A 23500-nucleotide genomic window follows, 5' to 3' on the forward strand; every position below is an offset into this window, starting at 1 on the left:
GAACAGACTACATGTAAAGGGCACAAAGCAGCCTCAATAAAATTAAAAACATCAGACTGAAGTAAAAAAATTTGAACAGATACATAACAAAAAAAAAAAAAATGATTTGAAAAAAAAAAAAAACAACCACAAAAAAAAAAAAAAAAATCTTTGCCCAGGTGTCTCACTGGTGTATTCTACCAAACATTCAGAGAAGAGCTGACAACAATTCTTCTCGAACTATTCCATAGTATAGGAAGGAGGGAATATTCCCAAATTCATTTTATAAAATGAGCATAGCCCTGATACCAAAGCCAGGCAGCGACACCATGAGAAAAGAAAATTATAGACGAATGTCCTTCATGAACAGACCCAAAAATTTTCAACAAAATCCTAGCCAATAGAATCCAGCAACATTATAAAAAAAAAAAAAAATTTAAAAGTACATCATGACAACAAATGCTGGTGAGGGTGTGGAGATATTGGTAATCTCATACTCTACTGGTAGGACTGTAAAATGATACAACTACTGTGATAGATGATATGGCACTTCCTTAAAAATTTGGAAATAGAAATGCTATTTGATCCAGTAATCTCACTATTAGGAATATATCCTAAGGAGGTGAGATCCAGGACATGAATGGATATATGCACACCTCTGTTCATTGCAGCACTATTTGCAAAAGCAAAGAGATGGAAACTAACTGTTGTTGTTATGTGCCATTGAGTCGGACCCGACTCATAGCGACCCTGCCTTGGGTTTCCGAGACAGTATCCCTATGGAAGTAGATTGCCCCAGCTTCCTTCCGAGGAGTGACTGGTGGGTTTGAACCTCCAGCCTTCTGGTTAGCAGTCAAGTGCCTTAGGCACTATGCTACCAGAGCTCCTGGAAACTAAGTGCCCATTAACAGATGAATGTGTAACCATACTGTGGTTCTAAGACTCAATGGAATACTATGCAATGTTAAAAAATAATAAAGAATTCATGAATCACTTCATAAAGTGGATAAACTTGGAGGACATTATGCTGAGTGAAATAAGTCAATCATTGAAGGGCAAAAATTGTATGAGTCTGTTATTATAAAAAGTAAAGGAAAAGCTTACACAGGGAGGGAAATTTTCTTTGTTAGTTACCAGGGAGGGCAGGGGAGGGGAGAGAAAATTGCTGACTAGTTAAGATATTTGTGTTGATTTGGTTGAAGGGAAAGGCAATATAATAAAAGTGTGTGACCAGCATAATATCACTAAGCAAAAGGAAGACATAGAGAGGTGCACAAGAGGTGCAGAAAACAGAAGTAAATACTATTACAGACACAATAGTGCATTATCAGTAATAACAAACACCAGCCATTCCTCGGAAGGAAGATTGGGCAATCTACTTCCATGGTGATAGTGCCTCAGAAACCCAAAAAGGGTTTGCTATGAGTCAGATCCGACTCAACAGCAGTGAGTTTGTTATTATTATTATTATTTAGTCTATGGGTGGATACATAGAAAGACAGGCAAGAAGATCAGGAATGGAGAGATGAACAGGAATATAACCATGACATAAGTAGGTTTGGCAGATGATAACACTATGTATGTACTCGTATATGCTCTAAAAATGTCCATACACATTAAAGAGCTACCAGGAGACAAAGTTAGGATAACTTCTTAGCCACAATCAAGCACCTTGATGGAGTGAGTCGCTGGGCCTGCAGGGTTGAAACCACTGTTGCAGGGGACATCAAGCTCAACCGGCACAACATAGTACACAAAAACATTGTTCTACATCCTATTTTGGTGAGTAGTGACTGGGGTCCTAAAACTTTCAAGTGGCCATATAAAATGCAACTATTTGTCTCTCCTCATCCAGAGCAAAGAAAATCAAAAACATGTGGCAACAATTGGTCCAAGGGCCTAATGGACCACTGGAACCTCAGCATGCATCACACTGAGACCAAATGAACTAGATGGTGCCTGGCTACCAATGCCAACTACTGGGAAAGGGATGTTGTTGTTAGGTTTCATCAATGAGCCAACCTATGAGTTGGCTCCAACTCATATCGATCCTATGTACAACAGAACAAAACTGCCCTTTCCTGTACCAGCCTCACAATCCTTCCTATACCTAAACCCATCATTGCAACCACTGTATCAATCAATCATGTTGAGGGTCCTTCCCTTTGATACTGACCCTCCACTTTACCAAGCATGGTATCTTTCTCCAGGGAATGGTCCCTTCTGACAACATGACCAAAGTAGGTGAGACAAAGTCTGGCCATTCTCACTTCCAAGGAACATTCTGACTGTACTTCTTCCAGGACTGATCTGTTCTGACAGTCCATGGTACCTTCAGTATTCTTTGCCAACCACACAACTCAAAAGCATCAACTCTTCTTTGGTCTTCCTTATTCATTGTCCAGCTCCCACACGTATATGAGGCAATTGAAAATACCATGGCTTGTGTCAGGTGTTCTTTAGTCTTCAAGGAGATATCTTTGTTCTTCAGCACCTGAAAGATGTCTTTTGCAGCAGATTTGGCCAAGGGTATATGTTCTGGTTACCTAGTGCCACCCTGACAAGAATGTATCACAAATGGGATGGCCTTAAAAAACAGGAGTTTATTCTCTTACAGTTTGGGAGGCTAGAAATCTGAGTTCCAAGTGTCAGGCTCTAGGGACTGTGTGAAAACCCCTCGGCCTTGGGCTTCAGCTTTGCCTCTTGCTCCCAGCCCATTGAAGCTAGAGGTATCTCTTCACTCAGGCAGCTACTGGATACTGAGGCTAATAAGCCCAAGGTTGACAAATAAAATGGCATAGTCCCAATATTACCAAAGCACGTGGCAGGCCATTAATTTAAGTCCATTGTAAGTCCCAAGGTTGGCAGAGCATGGCTGGCTACTGAACAGTAACACAGCTACATTCAGGGTCCAATTGTGCCATAGGCTAGAGACTATCCCCAAAGCTTCTCCTTATATACAGGAAGCAGACCACATCCCAAAGGCAGCTACTCAGCTGCTTGTGGTAGATCCCCCATGGAGTTGATTGCCAGGCTCATCATGGGGAATAACTACCACCAGTTGCCCAGCCACTCAACCAGGCCCAGCAAAGTTGACATACAAATTTAACTACCACAGTATACCTCATCTGATATCTTGACTGGTGCTTCCATTGGCGTTGATTGTAGAACCAAGTAACATGAAGTCTTTGACAACTTCAATTCTCTCCACTTTTCATGATGTTGTTTAATGATCCAGTTGTGAGGATTTTCTTTGTGGTGAGGTATAATCCATAGTGCAGACTATAGATTTTCATCCTCATCAGTAAGTACTTCATGTCAGCTTCACTTTCAGCAAGCAAAGCTGTGTCATCTGCATATCACAAGTTGTTAATGACTCTTCCTTCAGTCCTGATGCTGCATTCTTCATATAGTCCAGGTTCTTGGATTATTTGCTCAACATACAAATTAAAAAAATATGGTAAAAGGATGTGGTCCTGCTGCATTCCCTTCCTGATTTTAAACCATGCAGTATACCCTTGTTCTGTTCAAACACCAACCTCCTGGTCTATGTACAGGTTCCTCATGAGCACAATTAAGTGTTCTGGAATTCCCGTTCTTCTCAACATTATGCATAATTTGTTATGATCCTCATAGCCAATAAATGCCTTTGCATAGTCAATAAAACAGAAGTAAACATCTTTTTGGTATTCTTTGCTTTCAGTCAAATACATCTGACATTAGCAATGATATCCCTTGTTTTGCATCCTTTTCTGAATCCAACTTGCATTTCTGGAAGTTCCCTGTCAGTATAGTGCTGCAACCATTTTTTAATTATCTTCAGCAGAATTTTACTTGCATGTGATATTAATGATTGACAAGGGGTCAAGGTGGTGCCATCTTCTGACCTCCTCTAACCTCACAAGAGGAAGATAGAATCACCATCAGTAGCTCAAGATCTCTTCCTGTGAGGCTAGACATCATGCCTCCCTCCAGCACTTTCACCAACCCTGACACCAATTGTTCCTCCCACAGCACCCACCACCTCTCTGCTGGGTTCAATAATTCACTGCAGTGGCCGTACAGAACTAACAGATTATGAGGTTTTTTAGGGAAGCAACAGCCTACAATTCAAGTTCAGAAATGCACTCAGTCTCTCGCAGCCTACCTCCTCTCAGCCACCAGTCTCTCTCAGAAATATGTGTCCCTCAGTGTCTCTCTCAGCAGTGCGTGTCTCTCACATCTCTCAGACAGCAATGAGAGATTCCTTCCACCTCTAGGAGGGCTCCTTTTGAGCCTGGCAAAGTGGCCCAAACCAACCAATACTGACATCAGAGTTCTACACACCTGAGAGAGAGTAAACTTCTCAGAAAATTACTTCATGCTACTCCCAACAGAAATACCCCAGGTGGATAACTAACAATCAGGAGCTATTCAGTTGTTCACAGCAAACTCCACCATAGAGTTTGCAAAGACTTATGGCTAGAAAAGCCACACAGTGTAATTTACTGCACCATAATGATATTGTTCAATAATTTGTACATTATGAAAAGGGATGGTTGTTGTTGTTATGTGCCATTGAGTCGGACTCGACTCATAATGACCCCTCCTTAGGTTTCTGAGGTGGTATCACTACAGAAGTAGATTGCCCAATCTTCCTTCCAAGCAGTGGCTGATGAGTTTGAACCGCCAGCCTTCTGGTTAGCAATCAAGTGCCTTAGGCACTTTGTTACCAGAGCTCCTATGAAAAGGGATAGAGTAGGAGAAAAAATGTGGAACAAAATTAAAAAAACATAAAAAAGATCAGGATTACTGGTCAGAAAGAGACTATTTTTCAGTGAAAACTTCCAATATATTGTCTCAAGTCACCCTTTGAGCCCAGAATTAGACTTACTCAGCCTACAAGCTGAACAACTTTATCAGGGAGGTGCACTCCTTAAACAGTCAGCCTCAGGAGATCAGAAGGGCAGCATTTGTGCCAGATGAAATAGAAGGTACATAATTCAATTGAAATTTCAGGTAAATAAAAAATGATTTTTAAAAAGAGAAAATAGAAGGGCAGCATTTGCATGGAGAGAAAGCTAGGCAGGCAGAAATGCACAGGTAAGAAGGGCACAGGGAAGGGGTGACCACAGAGAGGTGGTGGGAGAAGAGCTGTTATATTATGAGGATTATAATCAGTGTCACAAAACAAAATGTCTATCAATTATTGGATGTAAAATTAATCTACTTTGTAAAATTGCACCCAAATCACGATGAAAATTGAAAAAAAAAAATTAGCATACCTGGTCTGAGAAATACCACAGGGGTTACTGTCCATTAGAATAAAAATAATTCTTAATTATTTTGATGTCATGATCCCCTTTTAGAATGTGTTCCTTAGGAATCCTCATCCCAATTAAAAGCACTTAGAATACACACAATTGCATGCACTCTTAAAATCCATCTATGGGCTCAAGTTTCAGCACTATGTCTTTGTTTACATTTATATGATGTTCCATGCTAGTAAAACATTCCTCCACACCAGGAAACACATTAGCTATAGAGTTCTTCATGACATTTTACAACTTTCCTGACCCTGTAATCACGATGGACTGAAGAAATATTTTTTAAAAAGGAGCAAAATAATCTCTTTTTATTCTCTTGACCTTCCAGCAAGTTTCACTTGAAAATAGACAGCTTCCACGTGTCTTTTTCTCTTTCAGCTGCCTCTCCCTCCTGTCGCCCCTAATGACTGTGACCTTAGTGACCTTCCAGAATATCCATATGGCCCTTTTTCTCCTCAACCAAGCAACACCATACCTGCTACACAAGGGCTTGAGTTTCATAATATTGTTCCTAAGCCTGGCCTCTCTCACTGCCTGGCATTGTGTGCCTGCCACGGGACCGGGCTGGCTCGTAAAACATCTCTTTATGTACTTTATTACTTAAACTCTTTTATTTGCCTGCAGGAGCCCTTTAACAAAATCACATTGAATTGACTTTCTCACACCAAATCAAATCTCCCTGGTCCCAGTTCAGTTGTCTTTGTCAATATGTATTTTATAAATGGAGTGAATTAACAGATGCTGTTGGAACAGAAGTGCTGGGGTAGCGTTTATGTTTTTAGTGCTCTCTCTGGGCAGATGAGTTGTGTAGGAGTGTTATACAGGTATCTCAGGATGAAAGTCATGCTCATCATTTCACAGCTTATGTATTCTTAACCATTTTCTTTGAATATATTTTAAACTTTTTTATTGCTCTCTTTTTTTCTACCTATTTGCTTACAGGGTCTTACCATTTATGCCATTAATCTTGGGTTGGACTTCATTATATCCTTTGGCGTTAAAAGGTGAAAATTAAAGCCTTTCTGCCATCCAAAGAAGGAGCTCTGGTGGCACAGTGGTTGAGGCATTTGGCTATTAACCAAAAGGTTGATGGTTTGAACCCACCAGCTGCTCCATGAAAGAAAGATCAGGCAGTCTGTTTTTGTAAAGATTTACAGCATTAAAACCCCTATGGGGCAGTTCTACTCTGTCCTAAAGAGTTGCTATAATCCCAAATTGACTTGATGGCAGTGGGTTTAATATCATTTAAAGAAAATAGGATTTTCTTTTAGCCATGAGACACTGATCTTGACACATATATTGCCTTATTTCTATTGTAAATTTTACTATGAATCCTTTGATATGAAACTCTGGGTTGAAATTGCTTTGAAATAGGACAGAGTTTCCATGTCCTGGATTCTGCCTTCAATAAAATGAATGACTCAGAAAAAAAAAACAAACTGACTGCCGTCGAGTCAGTTCAACTCATAGCAACCCCTCCTTGGGTTTCCAAAGCAGTATCTCTCTGGTAACATAGTGCCTAAGGCACTTGACCGCTAACCAGAGGCTGGCGGTTCAAACCCACCAGCCACTCCTCGGAAGGAAGGTTGGACAATCCTATTTCTGTAGTGATACTGCCTCAGAAACCCAAGAAGGGGTTGCTATGAGTCGGGACCAACTCGACAGCACATAACAACAACAACAACAACATCTCTACAGAAGAAGATTGCCTAGTATTCCTTCCAAAATGAATGATATACCATTGTTTATTCATATGAATTTAGGAACTTTGCAAAAAAGAAGAATAACCACATGAATCATGGCTTAAAAGTTGTTTTGAAAATATTTCCTCAAAGATTGTAATGATTTGGGGGGGCACTTTTACTCTACTCTTCTTTCTCAGTCTTGTGGTGGTAGCCGTAGAGACATCTACTGGTAAAAACAAGTATGCATTTCTTTTCTCATTCTTTTTCACCAATTTTTTCAGTTTGTCCTAAGAGTGTCAAATCACAAATCTTTGTGGGTTTTTTTTTTTCATTTTTTTGTTTGTTTTTGTTTTTGACATTCTTCAAGGCCTAAAGCATAATCCCTTAGTTTAAAATGCAGTCCCATGGTTAATTCCAGAGTTCCATAGTGATCTGCCATATCCTAGACTCTGTTTTTACTGTTGTACTATTTTTATCTCAGAATAGTTATTCATAGTTCTTGGTCTTCTTTTGGAAAAATGAATACTAGTTTTGCATATATAACAATTCAGAGGTTCACCAACAGCTGTGCTTAAATTCTTTCCTCTTTAGCTCTGAACATTAAATAAGTATTGGTAACATATTTGAACTATTCGTTTCCTCTATTATTTTCTCCATTGCATCCCCTCCAGTAGAAGCTATCCAAGGAAAGACAATATATTCTGTTATATCTGAAAAATAAACAACTAATAGTTCAATGTGTACTGTACCATTTAATAACATCTGCATCTTGTTCAAAGGGACTCTTCACCTTTGTACAAATTTAATGAAGAACCTCTGGAAAAATAGATCTATCCATCAATAATGCATGACCTATTTTGTTTTTCTTTGGGCATATTTAAAATTGTGCATTCTATGTGTCAAAGTTCAAAAGTCAAGTGCTACATGATAAATTAGGTAGGGGTCAAAAGTTATTGCAATGCAGTTTCAGAAGATTGTCTGTCTCTGAATTTGCAGCTCATTCATGCTGAAGTGATGCACTATGGGAATTACTACCAAACTCTGCTCTGCAACATCTGCTCTCCCTAAGTGAGTTAGTGCACGTCAGACATCTTTATGTCAGAATATTGCAGTGATGGATGCAGTCTTCAGAAAATGCTGCATAAAAATCTGGTGTGCCGTTCTGGCCATTAAGTGAAATTACTATTTAAATTAATGGCACTGTCACAGTTTATCTGTGCAAAGAATGAACGCTGATTAGGGTATTAAGTAATTAGCAATTTATCACACTGGAACAAGGTTGATAATAATTAAAGAAGTAATGGTTTACCAAAGAAACTAGAAAGGGAGTCACTTCTTGTTATGTGAGTGAGATCTTGGCTGAAAATTTTAATTCTGTTAAACAAAGATGAAGCTCTTTGTGAAAGAAAGCATCCTTTCTATTTCTAGTACAAAAACAGTTCATTATCAAAATTTTAGTTGACCTGTCAAAAGTCCCTCAGAGCGATCAGATGACTGATTAGGAGTTTCGAATTAGGTCAATGTCTGCATTTTGATTTTATACTTAAAGCATGGTGAAGCCAGAAAGTGATTTGGGAGTGGAGGGGGAGAATGTCTTCTGCTCCCTAAAGAGCCAGTTTTCAGATTTTGATTGCTCTTTAAAATAGAAACATGAATTGTTTTAAGAAAGCTACTTGAGAAAAAAATGAGAGTAACTTAACTAAGGCTGTATTTAAATGTCTGATCAGAAAGCAGCAGAGAAATGTCCAAACAAAATAAAGCTAGAAGCTGTGGGTCTATCATATATTGTTAGTTATAGATAACAGTTTACCTTCCATAATTAAGACTCAGGCTACAATAATGGCCCTACTGTGTGTACTTATCGGAGACAACTTTTTCTGGGAATGTTAAAACAATGAAAATTATTAATGAAAACCCAAGAAAACAGCCTACTGTCAAGCCAATTGCTTTGAACAGTGATCATACTTACATAAACATGGCATGTCAAAACTCAGTTTTAATCAGCATATTCCATTAACCATAAATAAAAATTTAAAACATATTGGAAGAAAATATTAAAATTGGAAAAATCAATGAGAGCGTTCTTTGAGGTCATATATGAATAAACATCTTTCTCAAGGCATTTTAAACAAGCCAAGCCGGTGCCTACTTTTAATGGTGAGAAAAGTGCTTAAAACTCTATTATTAGAAATGTCTTTCATAATGTAGGTGTTTGAACAAGACCCAACTAAACAATTCAGGATCCTGGGGCATTTTGAATTTGAGGTGCTGTATGTTATCACCAGGGAATACTAATAAATAAACAAAATTCTAATTAAAATAAATCATTCATCACATTGTGGTGCTATATAACTAAATCTAAATTCTAATATGAGAATATTGTGACAAAGAATAGGCACCTTAATTTCTAGCTTAATCTGACTCTAGGGTATTGTTTATTGATTCATGCTTTTATGTCTAAATTTCTGCTCTTTGTATTCTGTGGCAATATCTAAGTGATGTAAACACAGGCAGTTAAGCTTAACCTGACAGGAGAAAATAGTCTATTTGGTAGCAGAGGTATGTGTATCTTTCATCAGGATATGGAAATCAGTGATCTTCCTTAAGGGTTTTCTGCCTGTACCCCAACTTCACCCATGTCTAGAGATAGTTCTAGAATGCAGTTGGGCTCAAAAATAGTGGGCTGATTGGTTAACCTGTTCAGTGAACATGTTCAGCCAGTTTTAGGCACAACACCTATCTCATAAAGGCTACTGTTTTCATAAGGAAATATTTGTAGCCTAGACAAAGGAGTGGTACAATGGTTAAGTGCTTGGTTGCTAACCAAAAGGTTGGCATGTCAAACCCACCCAGCAATCCAGCAGCTCTACAACATACCAACCACATAAAAAAAAAAAAAAATTGTCATCCAGTACATTACAACTCATAGTGACCTTATAGGACAGAGCAGGACTGGTCCATGGGGTTTCCAATACTGTAAATCTTTACAGAAGCAGACTGCCTCATCTTTCTCCTGAAGAGCAGCTAGTGGTTCAAATTTTTTGGTTAGCAGCTGAGTGCTTAACTACTGCACCACTAGGTCTCCTCAATAGCAACAATGGTAGCCCAAAACTTACAAGGCTCCTCCTACCCAGCCTCCAGGTCTGGAATAGTGTGTTATCTTTCTATTCTGCATGGCCTGTTATCCCCAGGTACTCGTGACCTCCTCTCTCTTTACCCTTGTGAATTTCTAGAACCTTCGATGAGATCCTGTAGTTGAACAAACCTTTTGCTATCAACACTAAATGGACAGGCAGTTTTTATGACAGAAATCAGATCTTTTTTTATGGTGCAAAGAAGTTTGGCTCAGCAGATTGATTTCAGAACACTTTCTCTTGTGTGTTCTTTCTGCAATTAGTGTCTAGTGCTTTTGGTAAGAAGGACCCCTGACTGCACATTTAAATCACCTTTGCAGGGAAACTCTACCTTAGGTATTGTACCATTTCAGCAGCTGCCTGAGTCTGACATTTTTATACCAAACTTTATAGCAGCCTCAGTTTTCTCCCCTTTTTTTAATTTCATATTCATATATAACATTTTATTGTTGCAGGGATGTTCTGTTGTGGGCAGGATTATGTGAATATGTCAGATACCATATGCTGCTCAGCTTCCAGTGGAGAGTCTAAAGCACATGTTAAAATGAATGACCCAGTGCCAGTAAAATGCTGTGAGACTGAACTTATTCCAAAGAGCCAGCAATGTTGTAATGGAGTTGGATATAATCCTTTGAAATATGTTTGCTCTGACAAGATTTCAGCTGGAATGATGATGAAGGTAATTGATAGAAAGCCTCTCGGAGGCACTGATTTGACAATGGAAAGAGAAATACATTGTTCATAACTATTTTTCTAAAATAGGAATATAAAAACTCCTGTGTGCATTATTCATTTTCACATTACATCCATATTAATACCAAATGAGTTTGCTATGATTGATGTTATTGCAATGAATTCTAAAGGAATTAATAATGATTATCTGTTCTTAGGAAGCTTTACCCAGCACTTCAGATTAGTATAGGAACTGAAAATATAGGTGCCAAAGATCTAGCACAACAGTCTGGGGCTTCTGCTTGAATGCAGATTCATGCCAGGGGTGCTATGGAGGAAGACTGAAGGAAATTCCACCTACTTTCCTCTAGCCTCTCTAACTATAATTCACTCGCCTTCTATGGAGACCTTAGATCCAGCAAATTCACTTAGTTGTGCTTATATAAACTTCCTTGTGGGGAATGCAAGATGATCAAATGTCTCTCTGTCAACCACAAAAATGTTGGGTGTAATCATTTATGTTTATATGCTGTGATGCTTCACCTACAATAATGTCATATTTATTAGCACTAAACTTGACACAGGACTCCAGAGGCATACCATTGTAAGGAAAGGACTATAGTCATTTAAAAATAAACAACAATAACAAAAAAAACACTTTACCATGTTCTATGGTAATTTACATTAAGATATGTCTAAAAATGGATATCTTGGTGCAGAGTGAGGTAACTACACAATCCCTTTGTGGCAATCAGACATTTTGGGATGGGAAATAACTCTATGAGAGTGTGAAGGACCCAGTGAGCACCTTGTAATAATGAATTCCTAAGATAAAGCTGAAAAGTTGTAAGTTCTAATTCATCCAGAAGTGCACCTCGGAAGAAAGACCTGGTCACCTACTTTTGAAAAATCAGCCATTGAAAGCCCTATGGAGTACAGGCCTTCACTGACACACATGCGATCACCATGAGTTAGAATTAACTCAATGGAACTGTTTGTTTTTGTAATGGAAATCCTACTATATTTTTCTGAAGCAGCTTTTTTTTTTTTCTTAATTACATTTTTGAGAATAACTTAACTTATTTTCTGTAGGAGACAGGTTGATTGTAGATAATTTTTTTAAAAGCAAAATGTATTTTAAATGTGTTATGCTATTATACAAAAGAAAGGAGAGAAGGTAGAGCAAGATATCAAAGTGAGTGGAGCTCCTACTTACTCCCCCAGCAACTAATCCACTGAACAATGAATAAAAACACAAACTGAGATGGCAGCTGAGGTGTTGGAGAGTAAGAGTGGGTCCAGAAGTTGGGGGCAAGAAATGGCACAGAAACTGGAATAACCTACTACACACATTGGGAGCACTCACTCACAGCCATTTTAGGACAGGGTTGAGTTCCCCAAACCAGGGAACACAGACAAAATGCCAGTCTGAGTACACTATTGCCTGATTATATTTAAGGTGGTACAAATTAGCAGTGAGAGTCAGGGGCTGTGCAATTGGCAGGGGGCAAAGGGAGACCATGGCACTGAAAGAGAGTGCTATTGAATCTTGCTGAAGCCCAAGAGCAACAGGTACTAGGACTGGGAGGAACAGCAAGGGCATCAGTGTAAGGGGAATGCATTAGACTGAACAGAGAAACATGGAGGGAAATGAAAAACTGCAATGTGGGAAAGCTATGCACAGTCAACCATGAGGAAAAGACATTGAGAGCTTCCTACCTCCCCACAGAAAGTCAAACCGTACCACTTGGATCTGTGACTGGTTAAACTCTTCCCTCCCATACATGTATGGAATTCCATAGATCAAGCACCCAGAACTCCTGAATCAGCATTGAGGAAAAAAAAAAAAAAAAAAAACCCTAAGGATAAGAGTGTACCCCTGTGGTTTTCAGAAGATACTAAGCCTACTGCCAGTGGACTGCTTATGACTCACAGTGAACCTGTGAGTTTCCCAAGGCTATGAGTATTTGCAAAGGTGGGCTGCCACATCTTCGTCCCTGTGGAGTGGCTGGTGGGTGAATTTGCCAGCCAGGCACTTGGCTGCTGCACTACCAGGTGTCCAATCAAAAACTTTTCTCACAAAAACAAGAACACAAAATTTAAAGTAACCAAGCAAAATAGATGAAGTTCAACAAAAGATGTTAAAACACACAAAATCACAAGAGAAGAAGGACCAGTCAAAAATCAAAACATAAAGAAGAGGAAATTTCTTCTATGGAAGCCAAAATAATACAAAAAAAAAGAGATACTTTTCAGACTATGATACTAAATATATTTAAAGAAAGCAAAAAGCACACAGAAAACAAAGTAGTGGAGATCAGGGAACAAAATAGTGGAGATCAGGAGGCAAATGGAGGAGCAAAAGGAGACTTAATATGGTAACTGAAAATGTCAGAAAAAAATAAATAACCTCTGGAACTGAAGAATAAAATAACTGAATTAGAAAATGCAAGAGAAACACTCAACAGCAGAGTCAGACAGAAGATACAGGAAATGAACTAGAAGACAAAATAACTGAACTTATCAAGTCTCAAGAGAAAAGAACACACACACACACACACACACAAAAAAAAAAAAAAAACAGTGAAGAAATCCAAAAGAAAATATGGGGTTCAATTAAGAAATATAACAATAGATTCATGGAATCCAAGAGCACCAAGACAACAATAAAGGCATAGAAAAATTTTTTTCCAGAAATAGAGAGATTTTCCCATATCTGAACAGAGAACCAAGCCTGCAAATACTAACCTAAATTAGAGGAGACACAGAAAGATCAACCCTGTACCATATCTTAATAAAAATTTTGAAAACCAAAGATGAGGAGAGAATTCTGTAAGCAGCAAAAGAAAAATGCAATATAACATATCAATGGGCTTTTGTAAGAATCAGTGAGGATTTCTCTAGAGACCAGTAGACAATGGAATAACATATATAAAATACTGAACAAAAGCAAAAGCAATTACTGACCAAGAATTCTTTACCTAGCAAAGTTTTCATTCAATAACAAAAAGAAAATCAAGACATTCCAAAACAAATGCAGGGAATTTGGCACCACTGGACCAGCTATGTAAGTATTTTTCAAGGGAGTACCAAATTAAAAGGCAAGAGCATTAAATTAACACTCTCATCTCCACATGGGAAAAAACTGAGAGAGAGGTAAAAAAAAATACAAAAGAGGGACAATTATAAGAATCAAGTATATGATATTTTCAAAGAATAAACTTAATAATTAACTTCTGCAAATACATCGATTTTGTAAAGAAATAAGTACAAAATAAACTTACCAAATATACGTTGTATATGATATTAATAGAGAAACACCAAAAGAAATGGGGAAGGGAAGAGCATATCAGGAATAGATTTATTATGTTAAGGTAATATGTTAATTGTTGTTCATATGTTAAACACAGTTGCAGTTGTAAGTAGCGAAATGTAGCATATCTGATAACCACTAAGAAATCACCAAGAAGAATTATTCAGAAGAAAAGAAAGAAGTTAGCAGAAATGTTCATCACAAGAAAGCAGCCAAATACAAACAAAAGTAGAAAAATCAAAGTGAAAAAAAGACATATGAAACACTCAAAAAACAAGCATCAAAATGAGTGATGCAGATGCTTCATCTTCAGTAATAACTTTAAATGTAAATGGTCTAAATACCCCATGCAAAAGGCAGAGAGTCACAGAATGGATAAAAAAAGATAACAATCCATCTTTTTACTCCCTACAGGAAACACATTTTAGACACAAAGATACAAACAAACTGAAAATAAAAAGATGGGAAAAAATACTCCATGCAACAAGTAAACAAAAAAGAGTAGAGGTGGACATAATGATATCAGATAAAATAGACTTTAAATCAAAATCTATTATAAGAAATAAATAAGAGCATATAATAATAAAAGGGTCAATCCAGCAAGATGACATAACAATTAGAAATATATGTATGTACCTAACAGCAATGCACCAAAATACACAAAACAAATACTGACTCATATGAAAGGAAAACTAGATAACTCCACAATAATAGTAGGGAATCTTAACACACCACTTTCAGTTATGGACAGAACATCTAAAAAGAATATCACTAAGGACATTGAGAACTTAAATAAAAACATACGCTAATTGAACCTAACAGCTATACATAGAACATTCCTTCTAGCATCAGAAAAATACTCATTCTTCTCCAGTGCACATGGATCATTTTCCAGTATGGTACTGAACAAAACCATATACTAGACATAAGTGCCTCAACAACTATAAAAGGATTAGAATCACACCAAGTGCCTTCTCTGACAGTGATAGTATGAAGCTGGTATCAGCAACTGGAAAAAACTAGAGGAAAAAATACATGGAAAGTATTATTTAAAAATTATTGGGTCAGAGAAAAATTCAAAATTGAAAATTAAAAGTTCCTAGAATCAAATGAAAATGAAAACACAGCGTATCAAAACCTTTGAAGCATAGCAAAAGCAGTACTCCGTAGGAAATTTATAGCAATAAATGTCTACATTAAAAAAGAACCAAAATATTTAGTTTAAACTGGCAATGTGAACTGATAGAAAAGGAAGAGCAAAAGAAGCCAAAAGCTACCAGAAAAAAAAAGTGTGTGTGTGTGTGGGGGGGGGGGCCGTAAAAAGGAACAGCCCAGAAATAAAAGAAATAGAAAGAATCAACAAAACCAGCAGTTGGTTCTTTGAAAGGATCAATAGAGTAGACAAATCACTGGCTAGATTGGCAAAAGAAAAAAAAAAAACAGAAGAGGCAAATTACCACATTAAGAAATGAAATTGGTGATATTACAACTGATCCTACAGAGATAAAGAAGATCATGATTACTATGAAAAAATGTATTCCAACAAATGTGAAAACCTAGGTAAACAGACAAATTTCTAGAAACATCTTATCTATCAAACTAAAATAGTGTATAAAACAATGGAAAATAATGATATAATCATGTTATTGATGAAGAAAAGGCATTCAATAAAATGCACCAGCTTTTCCTGATAAAAACTCTCAGCAAAATAGGAATGGAAGGAAAATTTCTCAACATAATTAAGGATGTATATGCAAAGCCAACTGCCAACATTATACTCAATGGAGAATGGCTGAGAGCCTTCCATTTGAGAATGGGAACAAGACAAAGATGTACATTATCACCACTCTTACTCAACATTGTACTGGATTGGAGGTCCTAGTCAGAGCAATAAAACAAAAGAAATAAAAGGTATCCAGATCAGAAAGGAAGAAGTCAAACTATGTTTATTTGCAGATGGCATGAACCTATATATGGAATACCTTAATATTCCACAAGAAAATTGCTGGAACTAATAGAATTTAACAACACTGCAGGGTACAAATTCAACAAACAAAAATCAGTTGGGTTTTTCTACACTGAAAAGGACTACTCTGAAAAAGATATGAAAAACCAATGCCATTTATGATAGCCTGCAAATTGATAGCCTCCAAACATAGTTCACAAAAATCATGATCTGAATCCTAGTGAAGTGAGTAACATCTGGTATCTTAAAAGCTTTCTAACAACCATCTAAGATACAACTATGGGACGACTCTACTCATCTTGAGCAAAACAGTAAGAAGTTAACCAAAAGCTCAGAGAAGAAACAAATCTACAGGAGCCACAATCTCATCTACCTTGAGACCAGAAGAACCAGATAGTGCCTGGATACCACTATTGACCATTCTGATAAGGGTCACAATAATTAATTCTAGATGAAGTGGGACAAAAATATGGAGCAGAACTCAAATTCTTATTAAAAAAAAAAAAAAAAAAGCCAGGCAACTGGAACAATAGAGAAAATAGGACTGCCTGAGACTATAACCCTGAGACACTCTTTAAACCTAGAATGGAGCCTATCCCCTGTGATCATCTTTTCGCAAAATAGTAGAGTGACACACAAAATAAAAGATAGTGCCTAAGGCACTTAACTGCTAACCAGAAGGCTGACGGTTGAAACCCACCAGCCACTCCTCGGAAGGAAGATGAGGCAATCTACTTCCGTAGTGATACTGCCACGGAAACTCAAGGAGGGGTCGCTATGAGTCGGTCCGACTCAACGGCACATAACAACAACAACAACAACAACAAACAACCCATAAAATAGAAGGCTGGAAGTTCAAACCCACCAGCCACCCCTCAGAAGGAAGATTGAGCAATCTACTTCCATAGTGATACTGCCTCGGAAACCCAAGGAGGAGTCTCTATGAGTCAGATCCAACTCAACGGCAGTGAGGTTTTTCTGTTTGTTTGTTTGTTTTGACCTATATAATTGATGCCAACATAAAAATCATCAGTGTGAAACCAAACAGTCAATAATTACTCAAAAGCAAAGATGAGAAGACAAGGGGGCAGGGAAACTGGAGTACTGGAAAGGGAACAAACCGAACACAACTAAAGAGAATGTTGACACATTGTGGTAAATCTAACTAAGGTCATCAAACAATTTGTGTAGAAATTGTCAAATGGAAGTCTAACTTGCTGGGTAAACTTTCACCAAAAACTCAATAAAATATTATTTAAAGAAATAAAAGAAAAAGGAGTAGCTCTCTGCTTTATTAGAATATTGTCTTATTTCATATCTACTGTAATTTGGGCTGAAGAAGCTCAGGAGGCATAGTGGGTAAGACATTTGACTGCTAACCAGAAGGTCAGTGGTTCAACCCCACCTGCTGCTCCATGGGAGGAAGAAGAGGCAATCTACTTTTGTAAAGATTTACAGCTTTGGAAGCCCAGTCAAGGATTCTATGAGCCACAAATGAGTTGATAGAAGTGGGTTCGGTTTTGTGGTTTGGTAATTTGGGATAAGTATTTAATTTTTTTCAGAGTAGAGCACACTATTTCTTACCAATAACTACAAAAGAACCAAAGGATTCATCACAGAAAATGTTTATAAATATAAATGATTATAAGTATAATGACACCTTCTGAAATATTTAGATTTTCTAAAGCTTCAATGAGCATTTTACCTTATGGTCCAAAGTCCCCCATGGGGGCAACTTTCCTGTGAACACAGAAAGTCCAGATTCTGAAAGATCACATTATTTTCTCTAAAACTCTGTTAGAAAATTGTCAAAGTAACAATAAAAAATAGTGACTTTTGTTATTTAGATCATTAGTATCTACTGAAGTTAAGGCTTTTATAAATGATTCACACAACAAACTACATGGTAAAATTAATTTCCATTTCACCAGTAAAGAAATGGAGGCTTTGAGAGCATAAAGTAACTGCTCTTTCTAGTATAAAACCTATGCTCATTCTGTTTATAATTTTGAAATCGTCATTTACAAACTATGTGGAAGAAAATTTCATTTCAAAGTTATAAAAACCTACCCAGCATATGTCTAAATGAATGTTTAAAATACCCTTTGTCCTCTCTTTTCACCCCTGCCACCTGACTTAGGAAATCAATGAATGCACAACTCTCTGCCCAGCAACTATGGAAGCAACTGCACATTGTGGCCGATGTGACTTGACCTTTAGCAGCCACATCTGCACTGTGATAAAAGGGTCTCACAATTCCACGGAGAAGGAATCAAGGGAAGAAATATGCTCCTCTGATGAAGAGATTGTTCATACGGGGAATGCAAACATACACTCCTTCACAGGTAACAGAAAGTGAGTTATCTGACCATTGGTTAGGAAGGATAGTGAGAAGACACTATAAAAAGCAGATTTATTTCACTCTAGACATTACCTCTCTTTTTATCCTAATAGCAGTTAATTACATGACACTTTGGGGTCAGCTAGTTACAAGGTAAATAAAGGCATAATTTGCATTTGTTAAAAGTTGGTAGTTTAAACATTTTTAAAGTCTAACTATAAATAAGGATGAATACTATTTTAAAGTTAAATTGTGGAGAGTAAAGAACAGAGAACCTTTTTTGGTTATATCCAGTTGTGGTGGTTATGTTTTTTTTTTTTTTTTTGTCAATTTGGCTAGGCCTGGTTGAGTGGCTGGGCAGCTAGCTGGATGTAGTATTTCCCATGATGAGACTGGCAATCTCATGGTGGAATCTACTGTGAGCAGCTGAGTAGCTGCCTTGAGTATGTGGTCTGCTTCCTGTACATAAGCAGCAGCTTTGGAAATGGTCTCTAGCTTATGGCACGCTTGGACCCTGCATGTGGCCATGTTGTTCAGCAGTCTGCCATGCTCTGCCGACCTTGGGACTTACAATGGACTTACGTCAATGGCCTGCCGTATGGTTTGGTAACATCAGGATTGTGCCATTTTATTTATTGACCTTGGGCTTGCTAGCCTCAGCAGCCAGTAGCTGTCTGAGTGAAGGGATACCTCTAGCTTCCATGGGCAGGGAGCAAGAGGCGAGCTGAAGCCCAAGATTAAGGGGCTTTCACCCAGCCCCTAGAGCCTGGCATTTTGAACTTGGACTTAAAGCCTCCAAATTGTAAGAATAAACTCCTGTTTGTTAAGGCCATCCCATTAGTGGTATATTCTTGTCAGAGTGACACTAGGTAACCAGAACACCAGTTAACTAAGAATGAAACACATTTTCTTTTTCCAAAGTTTGAATGCAGATTTTCAGTGAATGGAATGAATGAATGTTGCTATACTTGCAAGCAGAAAGGAGGGTGGAACCTGTCTGGTTACTAGTGAGACCTACAGCATTATTCTGAGGAAAAGGGAAACCCAAGGCTGGTGTTTCCCCAAGATAGCTGATCATCTCAGAAATAATAATCTTTACAGTTATTTAAAAATACTAATCTCTGAGCACCATCCTGTCCCTATTGAATTAGTTCAAAATAGTGATTCTTATCCCTGGCTAAGCCATGTGTGAGAAACATTCTAAAGTATAAAATTAACTCCAAAATATAGTTCTACCTTTTATTTATTTATTTTTTAATTATGATTTGTGTGAAAGTTTACAGAGCAAATTCACTTTCCATACAGTATCTCATATACACTTTCTCTCATAACATTGACTACAATTTTCCACAGTGCAACAGCTCCTTTCCCACCTCCTCCCCATAGTTCCTTCTTCTCTATTTCTTTACTTCCATGCACTCTTGTCCCCTGAGCTGTCTTCCTATGCACACACACCCCTTCTATTCTCTCAGTTGTTCTCTCTGAGAAATGTATCTACCTAATGTAAATATTCAGGTCATATGCTTGTCTTTTGTTTGGCTGGAAGCCACAAAAGTGGGTTCTATTCCAGACCTGAAGGACAGCTAGGGGCCATAGTCTCAGGGGTTCCATCAGGCTCTATTAGACCAGCAATCCTGGTCCCTTTTTTTCTTTTAATGATTTTTTGTTCCACATTGTTCTTCCACTCTATCCAGGATCTCCTACATAGATCCCCCTCCAAGTGATTGACAGTGGTAATCTGGTATATCTAGTTCTTCAGGTCTCATAGTCATATAGGCTGAGGACTGCATGGGTGCATAAGTCACTTGGACTAATTGTTTCCATGCATCTTTGGTTTACTTCGTTCCTCTTTGCTCTGGACAAGGAGAGATCCATTGTTGCATCTAGATGGATTCTTACAAGCTTCTAAGATCCCAGTCACTACTTGCCAAAGTAGGATGTAGAACAATGTTTTTATGTAGTATGTTCTGCCATTGAGCTTGATGTCCCTTGCAATCATGGTCCCAAGTGTACATGTCCAACTACTTGCTTCCTCTTTATAGCTGGCTGTGGCCAAGAAATGACTACAACCTTGTCCCTTGTCAGCTCTACTATATACCTGGGAATTCTTACAGAACATACAAATACACTTGTAGAAACATTGTCTGCCAACCTTATACCTGGTCATGGGCACACTCCCCCCTGCATAGACATACCTAATAGTTCAGCTTGTCCACCTATCTATCCACCCGTATACCCATGTTTGCCTTAACTGACAACTCAGTACTGTATGTGCAAAAGGGTTCATCTTTATTGTCTGTACCTTCCATGCACCTCTCTCTGTCTTCTTCTTCCTCAGTGCCACCTTGTTGATCACTCACATTTGGTACATTGCCCTTCTCTTCACCCAAATCAATACTTGTCACTACCAATCTAACACTGTTCCCTCCCGTCCCTCCCCTCCCACCCCTGGTAACCAACTGTTCTGGTTACCTAGTGCTACTCTGACAGGAAACATACCAAAAATGAGGTGGATTTAACAAACAGGAGTTTATTCTTACAATTTGGAGGCTGTAAGTCAAAGTTCAAAGTTCCAAGCTCTAGGGGGTGGGTGGAAGCCCCTCAACCTTGGGGTACAGCTCTGCCTCCTGCTCCCGGCCCACTGGAGCTAGAGGCATTTCTTCATTCAGACAGCTGGTGGTTGCTGAGGCTGAGAAGCCCAAGGTTGACAAGTAAAAAGGCACAGTCCCAATGTTACCAAACCACACGGCAGGCCATTAATTTAAGTCCATTGTAAGTCCCAAGGTCGGCAGAGCATGGCAGGCTGCTGAGCAATGACACGGCTACATGCAGGGCCCAAGTGTGCCATATGCTAGAGACAATTCCCAAAGGTGCTGCTTATATACGGGAAGCAGATCACATTCCCTAAGGCAGCTACTCAGCTGCTCATAGTAGATTCTGCCATGGAGTTGATTACCATTCTCATCATGGGGAATAACTACCACCAGCTGCCCAGCCACTCAACCAGGCCCAGCAAGTTGACACACCAACTGAACTACCACAGCGACCAAGGAAATTTCCTTCCATACATAAACCTTTCTTTGACTTTTTACAATAATGGACTTACACAATATTTGTCCTCCTGTGATTGACTTATTTCACTCAGCATAATATCCTCCAAGTTCAACCATGTTATGTGGTGTTTTGCCAATTCTACATTATTCTTTGGGGTTGCATAGTATTCCACTGTATGTATGTACAATAGTTTGGTTATCCATTCTTCTGTGGATAGTCACCTAGGTTGATGCGACAAACATGGATGTGCATATATCTGTTCTTGTCCTGGCTCTCACTTCTTTAGGATATATACCTACTAATGGAATGGCTGGGTCAAATGCTTTTTCTAATTCCAACTTTTTAAGGAATACCCATAGAGCTTTCCGCAGTGAGTTCTGTGTTTTTAAATTTTGTTATTTAGCCATTAACCTAAGTCCCTATAGAGTTTGTTTCTATATTTTGAAAAATATCAAATATATATATATATACACTATCTGTCATCCAAAGTTAAATGGAATTCATGTTAGTTATGTAAGTCAAGCAAGCTAAGGTTAAATAAACAAAAATATATTCTGTTTTATCATAACTCATCATTCTGCCTTACTCAACCAATATGGTGTAATAAGGCAAATGTCAACAATACAAAAGGTAAGGCAGGGCACTGGGATGAGAGGCAGAAGGTTAGAGGGAAGGAAGGAATGGAGATAAGTTTTATTGAACATCATTTAGTCCAGGTGCTGTGTTTAAAATCCTTATTTAAATTTATCATCAAATCAATCATATACAGAAGAGAAAACTGAGGATCAGAACTGCTAAAGTAACCTACTGTGTGTACTGAAGGATACAAACTCAAATCATGTCATCTTCAAAACAGATGAATATAGATGACAGCTCATGGTATAGGAGCTCCTTTCTCAGTGTTCTGAACCACCCTCAAACTGCTCCTTCGACCTGAAATATTTTCCTCTGTCATCATCCTCATGGCCTAGGTCAAGATTCATGTCCTTGGTGCAGGCTTCCCAAGCCCATTCCTCTCTCTCCTCTTTGCTACTGTGGCACATCATTTACAACATGCACTGTTGCTAATGTGCCATATGCATTTGGGCATTTTGTGTCCTTCTTCCTATTAAATGGAAATAACCTTATGAATAGGACAGCCTTGCCTAACTCCACATCATTATTTACATTTAGGACATTAACTGCTAACCAGAAGGCTGGCAGTTCAAACCCACCAGCCACTCCTCAGAGTAATCTACTTCCTGGGCAATCTACTTCTGTAGAGATACTGCCTCAGAAACCCAAGGAGGCATTGCTATGAATCTGGATCGACTCAACAGCAGTGAATTTGGTTTGGTTTTTGGTTTAAGAAAACACAAAATAATATTTATTTGATTGAGATTAATTAGTCAAGGTCTCAGGATAGAGGACAGTTTGTCCAACCCTCCAACTTCTTCCCATTCCCAGTAATAGATTGAAGTCTCAGACCTTCATTTTAAAATCATTCCATTTTCATCTAAGGAACTTCACTACTTTTATCTACCCCCTGATAAACAAAGTCAAGATTTTGAAGTGTTTTTTTTTTTTGTTTGTTTGTTTGTTTTAAATTCAACACTGGAGCTTTTTATTTAGACCTGGGACAGTTATCTTTAATAATTCCAAGCACCTCAGTTTTTTAATTCCCTCACATAGACATAACTAACTGAACTCCTTGAGTAAATCTTAACAATCTATTTTCTAATATGGCCTCAAATTTTGCAAACATTTACAAGATCCTTTTTCTTGGAATATTCCTTAAACGTTCATTATTACAATCTTCACTGTTACAGAGCTTGCAGAGAAAACAATTCCTTCCTTTTATTTTAGTTTTAACTATACTAGTGTAGTGCCTAAGGCACTTGACTGTTAACCAGAAGTCTGGCAATTCAAACCCACCAGCCACTCCTCGGAAGGAAGATTGAGCAATCTACGTCCGTAGTGATACTTCATTGGAAACCCAGGGAGGGGTCACTATGAGTCCATCTGACTTGACAGCAAATAACAACAACAACACACTATTTCTCCCCCCCCC

The 23500-nt window shown here is 38.2% G+C and overlaps 1 protein-coding gene across 1 annotated transcript in view; it reads left to right on the plus strand.

The window, feature by feature from the left end:
- Window positions 1-23500, plus strand: part of USH2A (usherin) — a 1482371-nt gene that overhangs the window by 1171461 nt on the left and 287410 nt on the right. The window contains exons 50-51 of the mRNA XM_007952540.1: window positions 10560-10783; window positions 18196-18400. Coding sequence (XP_007950731.1) covers window positions 10560-10783; window positions 18196-18400 — 429 coding nt within the window. The remainder of the gene's footprint in view (window positions 1-10559; window positions 10784-18195; window positions 18401-23500) is intronic.

Source organism: Orycteropus afer, unplaced genomic scaffold (assembly GCF_000298275.1).
Source record: "Orycteropus afer afer isolate SDZICR_OR568_19922 unplaced genomic scaffold, OryAfe1.0 scaffold00013, whole genome shotgun sequence".
Lineage (NCBI taxonomy): Eukaryota > Metazoa > Chordata > Mammalia > Tubulidentata > Orycteropodidae > Orycteropus > Orycteropus afer.